Here is a 12,890-nt window from a genome sequence, read left to right as displayed (position 1 = left end):
TCCTGGGAAATTAGCCTTGTTGTTGCTCTTTCTTCTCATCCATGCCCAGCAGTCCCAATGCTTAGGAGAATCCACCTTCATTGAGTTGGATAAGATGCAGATGTTTTATCTGAGTGCTGATCCTAGGATCAACACTAGTAGTATTTCTCCCAGTTTGGTTCTTGCAAGGAAGAGGGAGTCAGTAGCCAGGCAGGAAGTATAGGCGGGGCAACCAGGCAGGAAGCAGAGGTGGGACGATGAGAACAGGAGAATTCTGGGAAGAGGAAAGGGTCGTCATCCAGACACAGAGGAAGCAAGATGAGAACGCCTCACTAATAAAAGGTACCAAGCCATGTGGCTAAAACACACAAGAATTATGGATTAATATAAGTTATAAGAGTTAATAAGAAGCCTGAGCTAATAGGCCAACCAATTTATAATTAATGTAGACCTCTGTGTGTTTCTTTGGGCCTGAACAATTGCAAGATAGAACAGGACAGAAACCTTTGTCAATATTCCCCCACTTTAAGTGAATTTGGAAAGAAAATTGTCTTCAGGACACATAAAAAATAATCCTTAGTCATTACCATGGGAGTACTCACATCTCAAGCTCAGTGTCCACGTTTTCTCTAATCTTCACGCCAACTGCACAGGCGTTCCTCAGCTTTAGTAGCACTAAACAGATCACAGCAGTTACCTGTTCTACAGTGGTTGCCTAGGCCTGAGATGCTGACCAGCATGTAGAAGGCATGTTTCTAGGCAGTTTTTCTTAATGATCCCATTTACCTTTTGCCTCTGGGCTTTTACCTTCCTCTATTTCTGTATATCTTTTCTTTCCTTCTTATTCCATGTCTGGCTAGGTAGCCTGGTCCTTCTTTTCTTGATCCTTCATCTTCTCCTCCCAGATCTCTCTGTCTGCAAGCCCCATCTATCCTTTCTTCTGCGTAGGTATTGGCCATTCGGTTCTTTATTAGACCAATCAGGTGTTTTAGACAGAGTTAAGCAAATGCCACATAAAAGAATACAACACATCTTTGGATCATTAAACAAATGTTTCACAGCATAAACAAACATAACACATTTTAAACTAATATTCCCCAACACCTCTGCCTTTGACCTTCAGAGCTGCAGACACTGGAGCAGACCTGAGGTCCAATCTCAATGCAGCAGCTTGAAGAGCAACTACAGGTACAGTCCTCCTCACCAGTCCCTGCCAAACACTACAGACCCAGGCAGGGCAGAGCGTTTCTATTGTTCTTGGGTATCATCAAGGCTGGCGAATTAGTTTAAGGACTGGGAAAACATCGTGAGTTTAAAAGAGTTGAGTGTTTCTGTCTTCACACATGAGCTCAGGCAACAAACCAATGAGATGTTTCACTTCCCCCAAAAAACACGACCTTAGATCTTTTCATGGAGTATAGAAGCCTGTCCTTTCAATACGGCTCTTCTAGGACAGCAGTTCTCAACCTGTGGGTCGGGACCCCTTGAGCAAACCTCTGTCTCCAAAAATGTTTACATTGTGATCCATAACAGTAACAACAGTACAGCTATGAAGTAGTAGTTATGAAATACTATTATGGTTGGAGGAACCGTATTAACAGATTGTAACATTAGGAAGGTTGAGGACCACTGCTCTAGGGTCTTCACTGCTGCTATGAGGACCAGCCTCTAGCAGGTCAGGGATTGAAGGTGAACCGTGGAGTTGACAGACTAATCACTTGGCTTTTCTATCTGAGGGAGAAAAACCTAACTCTCTGGGGCTGGTAAAAGGGTAATCTCTCTCTCTCTCTCTCTCTCTCTCTCTCTCTCTCTCTCTCTCTTTGTTATCTCATGTCTTTATTTTTCCTTTACAGTTTATATATCCCAAAATAGATCTTTTAGGCAATATAAAAATTAAAATGTGGTTACATTCTATTTTTCAAGTGAATGATTATAATGAATACAGGTTAAAAAAAACATGTTTCCCACTTCTCTTATATAATTGAACATCCTTTGTACTATAGATGAAAAAAATTGTCCCAAGAAACCATATACATCCATATCCAAGCAATTTGTTATATTAAAAAAGTATAAGTAATCGAGGTATTTTTCTCAACCAGTTCTTTTACTGGCAGACTTAATTTTCTGGTTTCAAAGAGAGGATCAATCACTTTGTTAATTACCTCAAAAGGTGGTCTTTTGAGGAATCTTAAAAGAATCACAAATCTAAACTTTTATATATGAAAAACAATTAGTCAACTGTACTTTAAATCCTCAGGGTGCACACCCATTTGCCAACAGTTCTTTATATCAGGGTGCTGAGGGCAAAAGCAGGCACAAGGAATCCACCATCATCTTTGATCAACGACCAATCCTAGCAAGAAAGGCGTGTCAGCTGATAACAATTGGGCTGCTTTGTTCTTGTTCCTTGACCTCAATGAGTCCCTCTCTCAACTATGTGTCATTTTAAACTTTAGATTCTTTTTTTAGGGTTTTCACCCTCAAAATATTAACAAAAATATCTTAATCCAACCTTAAGTCACTTTTAAAGTTTGTTTCAGTATTGATGCACACCGAAGTCTGTGAACACATCTCTCAACATGAAGGTTAAAAGAACTTGAGCTAACTTAGCTTCTGGGACTCAGTTGGTTTTCTTAATCATTAACCTAAGCTACAGTCTATACAGTTCCACAAGAGAAACAAGTTGTGTGACATTTCCATGTTCTTACTTTCTGTCCTCTGCAGCACCGTGGTTTTTCACGGGTGGGAGTGATACTTTAAAAATACAGCTTAAGGGGAAATTATCTTCATAATAATCCACAGGAAAAATGCCCAGTAGAATGGGCTATTTCTATGAGATCATCACACTACATTACAGGCAGTGGGGATCTCCCCACACCCATTCACACCACTCCAGAAGACAGCGGCAAACATGTAAAGGCACAGAAGTAACAACAGAGTTCTGAAGCCAGAGCCCTCGGGGCCTTGCCTATGTGAGATTCACTCATTAGAGCTTTGTCTCCTGACTGGCCGACCTCCTGGACTTCAGTGGCCACCTGCTGCTCTCCTGACAAGGTCACTGGCAGACCTTTTCATTGTTTCAAAAAACATTTATTTTTATGTGTGTTTTGCCTGCATGTATGTATGTACACCATGTGTGTGCCTGGTGCCCATGGAGAGCAGATGAAGGCATTTAATCCCCTGGGACTGGAGTTATGAATGTTTGTGAGTCAAATGGTGGGGGCTGGGAATTGAACCTGGGTTCTCTGTGAGAGCAGCAAGTGGTATCTGAAAAAGTCTTAAAATCAGACTAATAACTGCCTACTACCTAACTAAAAGTACCTACACTGTGTGGGGAGCAGGGGAAGCCCTGAGTGAGTGAAGTCCTGAGGGATGTGTGTTGTTGACATGAGCCAATCATGTCAAGGATCACAGCCTCAGACCAATGGGAAAATGGCAAAAGCCTCTCCCCACCAGGATAAGACTTGGAGTGAAACGGCCAAGCCTTCCTTCCCTTCTGGTCCATCCGAGGATGTGGACAATCCTCGGATATGTGCAAAAATGTTGACCATAGTTTTCTAACCTCCCTTCCCCATCCCAGTATTTATTTATGGCTTGAAGACTGATTCCTTATAAAGACTGCTCCCACTGACATTGGCTAAACCTGTCTCCTTGATCAGGCTGAGTACCATAAACCCCGCCTCCTTGTTTCTATATATGTAATAACCCTGCCTCCTTGTCCAATTGTATGCAGTAACCCTGCCTCACTATTTAGCTCTCCATAATACACACTGAGCTTCTGGGGCACCAGCTTCATCATCCAGGAGGCCAGAGCACTGAACCTGTTTTTCCGTGTGTTTGTGTGTCTGTCTTTTCTTTATTCCCTTGCTTTCCTACTCAGGCCCATTCGTGGGGCTGTGCTGGATCTGGCAATAATACATATAAGTTAATGTATAAATGTACATAGATAGTTTAAGTGAAACTTTCCCAATTGAGCTGGCAAGGCCTACCCCAAGATCTGTAGTCCATCTAACATCTAACAAGAACCCCAACACCAGGCAAGAGAAGCCTATTTTGTGTTGCTGCTCAGGATTATCCAAGAGATTACCAAACACTACAGGCCATTGCTATCACCTCTGGCTGCCACCAGAGATGGAAGGTAAGTGCCTATTGTTGAAGACATCATGCACTTTGAACACAGTGCCCAGAGTAATTGAGCTGAATCTGACTTCAAAGTCACCTCCCTCAGGTCTAAGTTTCATGAACTAGAAGGGGCCATGCAATCTACCAAAGGAGGGAGACAACCAACAGTCCTACATAGCTATGATTCCTATGAGCCACAGCAATGACCAGAATGACACAATAGCTCTAAGGACCCAGTAGAGGCACACATACCTTGGCAGCAACCAAGATTTCTCTCTAATTGGACTTAAATTAGACTGCTCAAAATGACTGCTAAATAAGAGAGACATTATGCCTGGTATTGGAAACCTACACAACTATCCAGGCCTAGTGAAATCATAGATCTTAGAGAAGAACCTACAACTGCCACTTTGCTAAATCTGCATAAACTTAGCTACATCCTGAATATCTATCCTTATACCTAGAGATAAGTATTCTCATCTTTCATCAAGGAAACTCCTCTTTGCAATGACCAGAGACCATTAAAAAACCACAACCAATCAAAATGAAGAGTTGTGGAATCCAGTCCCAACTGACACATCTACAGCACAGTTTTTGCAGCTAAGGCTCAGGGATCTTTTTGGAAAAGGGATGTGTTGACTGAGATTTCTGTCCCACCTGGTCCTGCAGCCATTCAGTCCCAAAGAAACACACAGAGGTCTACATTAATTATAAACTGGTTGGCCTATTAGCTCAGGCTTCTTATTAACTAATTCGTACATCTTAAATTGGCCCATTATTCTTGTACTATGTTAGCCACGTGGCTTGGTACCTTTATCAGTGAGGCGTTCTCATCTTGCTTCCTCTGCATCTGGGTGATGACTGCAGACTGAATTTTCCTCTTCCCAGAATTCTTCTGTTCTCATTTCCCTGCCTGGTTGCCCCACTCCTACTTCCTGCCTACCTACTGGCCAATCAGCATTTTATTAAAATACAAGTGACAAATCTTTACAAAATACAAGACCATTGTCCCACAGCAAGAGTGGGGCTCATAAAGATTGTAGAGCCAGGAGAATAGGAAGCTTGCTATGAGACTGTGTCTCCTAGAAATGTCAAAGAAACTACATCCATTGAGTACCAACTTGGCTGCCTAAACAGAACCTGAACCACAACAGTAAACATGCTAAAATCGAAGGGGAAAGGCCTGGAACTTGGTTAGGATGAGGTCACAGCCACTATGTGAAGAGCCTGGCTGCTGGCATCAGGAGGGATGATGATGCTCTATAGAGAAAGGTGCTGACGGCAGCACAGGCTCCTGCAGTGCCAGGTACTGTCAGGCTTTTTACATAAGGGTCTCGTTTCTCGTGTAGTTTTGCTTACTATGGTGATTTCCAGTTCCACATACTTTCAGAAAAATGACATAATTTCAGTCTTGTGACCAAATAGACCTTCATTGTATACACACTACACTTACCTGTTCATATGACAGAGAGGGGCTGGAGCTGTAATTTGGTTCTTGTCAACAGTGGCACAATGAACATGGATATTCACATCAACTCTGTGGTAAGCTGATTCTTTTGTGTGTATATCCAGAGGTGATACAGCTGGACCATACAGTGGTTCTAACTTCAGTATTCTGAGGGAGCTCCACACTGACTTGTGGAGGGTTGCACTGTATTCCCATCAGCGGAATATAAGGGGTTTTCCTCAAACCTCTATAGGTTCTTACAGCACTGGTTTTCATGATGGTCACATCGATCACAGAAGGCATGGAATCTCAAGGTAGTTCTCTCTCTCCCCAAGATTTGTGTATGAATGTTTTGCCTGCATGCATGTACATGTACCACCTGAGTGCCTATTGGATCCTGTGGAATTGGGGTTACAGATGCTTGTGAGACCCCATGTGGGGCTAGGAATTAAACCCAGGTTCTCTGCACAAGCAACAAGCGTTCTTAATGACCGAGCCATCTCTCCAGCCCTCAAGGTGGTTTTGGTTTGCCTTTCTCTGATAGACTGTGTTCATGTATGTGTTTGTAGTCTTTTCCTGTTAAGTCCCGTCCAATTTGTGCACTTACTGTCAGGATGCGTTTTCTTGGCATTCGCGTTATGCACATTTCTAGACACTAATCCTCTAGAGGTATAGTTAGCAAGGGTTTTCTTCCAGTGTGGATGCTTTCTCCGTGTGTGCAGAAGCTTAATTTCATCGAATTCCACTTGCCAATTCCATTATTTCTTGTGCTCCTAGAATCCTTCTCATAACGTCTTCTCTTATGCCTGTATATCAAAGCCTATTCCCTGTTTTCCTTAGGAGTTTCAAAGATTCAGGTGTTGGTCCATTTTGAACACTTTTATAGGGCAAGATAAGAGTCTAGCTTTATTCTGCATGTGTATATCCTGATTTCTTAGTGGCATCTCTTGAAGAGGCTGTTGTTTCTCCAACCTATGCTTTTGGTACCAAAGCGAAAGAGCAGGTGACTGTAGCTGGGTGTGGCCAGTGCTATTAGAAATTTGAAGGCACTACTTCTGCTGACATTTGAAGGCATCTCAGTTTGTATTCCTTGCTATGTTGCCAACCCCTTTTTTTCTTTCATGCCAATGCCCTTGAAATTAATATTCGGTACTTTTTCTTACTCTTTTATTAGTTTCAGGCTTCATGTGTTTTGGTCGCATTCAGTCTCCCCAATATTTATTACATTCGTTTTCTGTGTCTGTATGGGCATGTGGTGTTTAACATACATGGTGTTTAACTCCACCACTTATGTTGTTTGACCTACAATCTAATGCTCTTCAATACTGGGAACGTTTCTTGAAACATCATTGTTTTTCTGGGACAGAATCTCACTACAGACAGGGCTGGCCAGAGCACTCATGATCTCCCTTGGCCTCCTGAGTGCTGGTGAACTACACAATTGATGTTTCATTCTTTACTTTTTTTTTTTTTTTAAAAAAAAACCTCTGACATAGAATGTTGGGTCTTCTCAGCCATTTATTTTCTTAGCTTCTCATTAAAATTTTTTTCAAATTAAAATATAATTACCATTATTTCATCTTCCCTTTAATTTTCTTAACCTTTATTTCTTCCATATTTACATTTATTTGCCAATTTACTTTCTGAGAAAATTCCTAATTTTATATTCTAAATCTTCAACTTGAACTACTTATATTCTTTCCAAAAGTTCTTCCCGAAGTGTCTGCTTATACTGGTTATGACACCACCTTCCGATGTTTCTACTGCCCCACTGGCTTGTTTCTTCTAGAGCTCCCCCACTGCTTTTCTGGCTGTAATTCTTGACTGCTCATTTTTTTTTCACAGCACAGGACAGAAGGCTGCTAGCTCGACACAGCACAGCTTCCATTTTTACTGTACTATTCTCCAGCCGCACAGCTGATTAGCAGGAGGCTTCTGACGTCAGGCTCTTCCTTACGTCTCCGCTTGCAGTTAGCTGCCTTCCACATCCTGTTAGGATGGCTGTAGGGACCAGGGTTTTTCTGACTTTGAAGGTTGCCCTCCTGCCGTCTGTTGCACGCAGCATTTCTTGGAGGACCCACTTACATATTCCATATTCTAACTAAATGTTATGGTGTGTGGGTGTGTGTGCATGTATGTGGAGGTCAGACGACAACACTGTAGAATCAGCTTCACATAGATGGGTGGTGGGGACGAAAATTAGGTAGGAATCAGGTTTACGTGGCAAGTGCCCCATCCAGTGAGCATCCTGCTGGCCCTGACCCACTGGGTGTGTTGTCAAAGAACAAATCCTTTACAGTTCACTTGTGTAACATTTTATTACTTGTACATTGCATAGTGAGAAGAGCAGAGTCAGGAGACTCTTGGTCTGGCTCAAGGACTAACCAGGATGAAGTGGTTAAGTTGCTTAACTTGGTTAAACTCTTATTTCCTCATTGGAAAAATGGAGATGATAACATGTACTTTATAAAACTGCTAACGATGAGATAGGTACATTGTTTTCCTGTCAAGTATTTCATCAGACTATTTCTACAGCTTGCTACTACTAGGCCCCTGTTCATCACCTCAATGCTAACTGTTCTTAATAAATGCATTAAGATAGCTGGTACCAAAAGAACACATCAATTCTGGATACTAAGAGTTGCAAAAGAAAAACAAACTAAAAAACGGCCCTATCCTTTAATTTTAGTATAGTGGCTTTTTAAAAATATAAAACCAACATCATTTATCTATATACTATCCCATCAGAAATTGCAATTTCACTTAAAGTTTTTTTTCTTAAACCTACTCACAATGAACACCTATGTATGTGAAAACCCCAAGATTACATGTACAATTACTTTGCAGTTTCCCCATTGGCATAATGTAAGTAAAATACATAATATGGGCAGTTAAATATTTTTCTCCCAAACATTAGGGATCATGATATATATGAAGATTAATTTCTTGTGCATTATCCCTAATGTAAAAAAATCACAGGTATATTATACTGCTTGTCAAAAATATGGTAGTCACACCAGACATTACACATCCTGCCAAGGCTTTTAGTCCACAGTTGGTACTTCTGCACGAGCCCTTACAACCATCCGCAGTGGAAATCACAAACTTCCTTTAAGGCAAACCTGTGTGAGACTGTGTCATAAAACACTTTGTTAGACAATACTGCATGTGCTGAACACCAAACACATTGCCTGTAACTCCTGAAGTACGACTATGTAAAGGTAAACAGGATTTTCACACATTATAAAAAAATTCAGCTGCTCTGCAACCTTCCTTTGCTAAAAGTTAGAAACATTACACCACTCCAGCAAGAGATTAATAAATAAGGATTAAATATTCTATCTTACAAAAACATACAGAATGGCCAATGTCAAAGTGAAAGGCTTGTTCAACAACTTCTTATCAAATTATGTTCACTAAGAAGGAGTAAGACTTGGTATAAAAGGACAGAATGCTCACTAACCTCTCTCTGAAAAAACAATCACATGAGTTATTTAAAAACCATGGCACCTTGTTACAAACATTGTGTTTTTAAAATGACTGTGTTTCCTGGAACTAGAGGACTATTTGTCTCATAGCTTTTATTAAGCAAACTTGATATAACCACCACACAGTGGCAAGAGATTGACTAGCTGTTTCCAGCTACAGAAAATACTGAATTCTATCCTAATGTACAGATCATTTGATATAAAACCCACAACAGTGAAGGCAAGTCATACTGCAGTCTGTATTGAATTCCCTTAGCACGCGCTTGCTTTCAGTGGAGCATATTCATCTTCTTGTCACTTGGAATCCTTCCTGTTGCTTAGTAACTATTTTCATGCCCAGCCAAGATGTAGAGATTGCTGTGTGCTGTGGGGTTTTCTGTTGGTCTGCTTTCCAAAACAACCACCCTGAAACAAAATCAAGAAAAAGTGTAAGTGCTAAAAACAGGTTTTGGTGTTCACAGTGTCAAACCAGTATCTCACCAGCTTGCCTGTCATAAAATTACATAAAGTTCACAGAAATACAGCCAAAAGTCCTCACCATATTTTATAGCTTCAAATACAACCGAGTAATGATTGTTTTAGATACAAATTATTGAAAGAGTCAGATACAGTCTCACCTTATTCTAACTAAATTCCAATCTGCTCACTTAGATATGTTCACAACAGGCGTGACAATGCCTTTGGAAATTATACCAACAGAAAGAAGGACTAGAGAATAAACAGGACCTAAGAGGTCCTCTGAACTGCTCAGGGAGGGTCTCTGAAAACAAACTGTTTAAAACAAAGAATGGAAGTTGGGCACAGGTGGTGCACGCCTTTAATCCCACACTCGGGAGGCTGAGGCAGGCGGATCTCTCTGAGTTTGAGGTCAGACTGGTCTACAAGAGTTAGTTCCAGGATAGGCTCCAAAGCTACAGAGAAACCTTGTCTTGAAAAAAACAAAACAAAACCAAAAACAACAACAACAGAAAAAACCCAAACCAAACCAAAAAAAAAAAAAAAATCCACAAAACAAAATAAAATTAAGAAAAAAAAAAAAAGAATGAAGTGATAACCAGCTATCCCTTTTCCCGGAAGTACAGGTAGGGAAAGAGTTGGAGGACTGACAGGAAAAAAAACAAAACAAAAAAAACAAAACAAAACAAAAACCCCAAAAAACCAACCAAGAGCCAAAAGCACACAGAGAAGGAAGTCTAGAGGGCAAATGGAGGAGATAGTAACACATACTGAATATTTTTGTAGCATGTGAATTTTATGCAACTGGCATATGACTTTTTGATAGCAATAAAAATAGAGATCGTCCATTATGTAAATGTAGATGGAACACAAAGTCACCAGTCTGTCAGGGCTAAAATACTACTAAGAAAGCAGGCACAGGGACTTGCTGAGGAGCCCAATTACTTAAGTTTTTTTCTTAGGAACTACATGATGGAATTGAAAGAATCAATTCCTGTAAATTGTCCTCTGACCTCCACAAGAGTGTTACAGTGCATACAGGGACGTGAGACCATGTCATGGTTCCAGGGGTGTGAACACTATCATTACACGTTTTGTCTGAATATAACTATCTCTCAAAACACAACCCTTACCCTGAAAAGCCTGTGAAACCAACAGACTAAATATGATTCACTTTCTCAATACAAAAATCTAAGTTGATGAGCCCTCTAAGAATTTTGACTAGAACTCAGCACAGGCTGCAGTGTGAACAGAGTGTGACCTTTGCTACTTCCACAAAATTAAATCACTACAACCGATCGTTACCTGTCTGATCCCAATAAGCGGAAAACTCTCGTCTCATCTGAAATTTCCTGGGTGACCTACGGCAGAAAATACCCGTCAGTAACACTGTAGCCTTGACAGTGCTTACACAGTCCTGTAGCAGTCGCTTAGACACAGCAACGAAAGAGAAGGAACAATCAAATATGTCTCAGTAAGTTAGCTTCGGACTGCCCATGAGTAGAAACGGCCCGATGTTCACACAGCACCTAGTCTCTCCCAGCTACTTCCCTTAGGAACTCTGTGGGATTTGCTTCTGAGTTCTTCCATTAGGCACAAGGTCATCAAAGTCTTATTTTACAGTGAGGTGCTATGGGGGCACCCTGTTATTCATTCCTAAGGGCCAGGCTGCCACCCGCGTTAGATGACCCCTTCTGCGGCCTGCAAAAGCTGCATCACTAAGCACGAGCACTCCCCAAGAAGCGGGGAGAGTGGGTGTGACCTTTATCCAGGAAGGGCAGCCTTAGTGCCAACGACTCACTTTCTCCTCTAAAAGAGCTGCTCTAAGTGAGCTCTACCACGCCTTGGTGCTCCTACGGCTGGGCCCTGCTGTACAGTGGATGCCCACCTGGATGAACATGCTTTCGATCCACTCCCTCTTGCTGTGTTTCTCACCACATCACTTGTTTTCTAGAATCTATTCCTAGGTAAACCACCTCTACTTGGTTGTTATCTTGGGTTGGCCTTTGGAGGGACTCAAACTATGTGACTATGATTAGTGTACAACAGTCTACTAACAGGAGTTTGTAGTCTATCTGGAAAGACAGAATGAATAAGTTTGGAGCTATATACTCTAGGGAGCTAATTTTCACGGTATGAAGCTGAAGTGGTGTGGGACAATTCTGTATTCTGTCAATTATGTTTTAAATGAACTCTGATTGGTCAGTAGCCAGACAGGAAGTAGAGGCGGGACAACCAGACAAGAAGTAGAGGCGGGTCAGTGAGAACAGGAGAATTATGGGAAGAAGGAAGCCCATTCCTCCACAGTCCTGTCCAGACACCGAAGAAGCAGGATGTGACCTGCCCTGCTGAAAAAGGTACTGAACCATATGGCTAATATATACTAGAATAATGGGCTAATATAAGTTATACGAGCTAATACAAAGCTTGAGCTAATGGGCCAATCAGTTTATAACTTATAGAGACTTCTGTGTGATTTTCTTTGGGACCTGCCGGCTGTGGGAACTGGGCAGGACAGAAACCCCATGTTACACTGAAGTACTCTAATTACTGTGGAATGTTACTTTATGGCAGAGGCTTCCATTGAAGGATGACAGCCCAGCAGGAAGACAGAGGTGCAGAGCAGAGCTCAACTGAGACAGATGCATTACAAGGGGCAGCAGCACAGCTGGGCATGAGAGTTCACAGAGAGTGCAGTCCTAGAATGTGAGAGGCCCTGGGCTTGAGTTCCCAAAGACAGAAACGACACAGTGAAAACAGCATTTAAGAAGTTAGTGCTGCTGGGCGTGGTGGCTGCTGGCAATACACATGAACTCTAGGGAGAGCTTCTCTTGAAAAAGCACACCTGGTGACATTCAGTGACTTGGGTCGGTAAATAACCAACACATCCAAAGACCACTGGTTTATACCACCTTTTCTTGGAAGTAGAACTATTTATTTCCATATAAATACGGGGAGAGATGAACTAAACTCTAATACAGAAGATTCCATGCTTTCAGGTAGCATCACAGATCCATGAGCCTTTAGCACAGAAAACTCTCAGAGCTGGGAAACACTCTCTTGGGGTGGACGCCAGCCCCATCTCCTGCAGCCAGGCATCCTACAAGTGACACTGAAGCCTCAGATCTATGCTCTGCCACTTAACCAGTCATGTGGCATGCAGAGTGCCTACTCTCTGGATCTTTCTGAGCTTTAAATGTGCTAATATTTGTGAACTGCCTGGAACATAATACGTCTTATATATTATTTATAACAACGTTGTTTTTAGCAATAGTGTCTTTGACATTTTGGAGTTCCCTGTGGCTACTGGGTATTTAAAAACAAAATCTAAAAGTGAACCTGTGAGAGGGGAGAATGCAGGCTTGCATTCTGCCACCTCATGCATTAAAGGCACTAAA

The 12,890-nt window shown here is 41.6% G+C and overlaps 1 protein-coding gene across 1 annotated transcript in view; it reads right to left on the bottom strand.

Annotated features, from left to right (window-relative positions):
• Positions 1 to 7,847: 7,847 nt before the first annotated feature.
• Positions 7,848 to 12,890, bottom strand: part of Map4k5 (mitogen-activated protein kinase kinase kinase kinase 5) — an 87,746-nt gene continuing 82,703 nt past the window's right edge. The window contains exons 30-31 of the mRNA XM_048415953.3: positions 10,798 to 10,853; positions 7,848 to 9,441 (exon numbers count right to left, since the gene is read on the bottom strand). Coding sequence (XP_048271910.1) covers positions 9,354 to 9,441; positions 10,798 to 10,853 — 144 coding nt within the window. The 3' untranslated portion in view covers positions 7,848 to 9,353. The remainder of the gene's footprint in view (positions 9,442 to 10,797; positions 10,854 to 12,890) is intronic.

This window comes from Myodes glareolus, chromosome 11 (assembly GCF_982192425.1).
Source record: "Myodes glareolus chromosome 11, mMyoGla1.1, whole genome shotgun sequence".
Taxonomy (NCBI): Eukaryota; Metazoa; Chordata; class Mammalia; order Rodentia; family Cricetidae; genus Myodes; species Myodes glareolus.
Note: the sequence above shows the minus strand (reverse complement) of the source record. Positions and strands in the feature narration are given on the sequence as shown.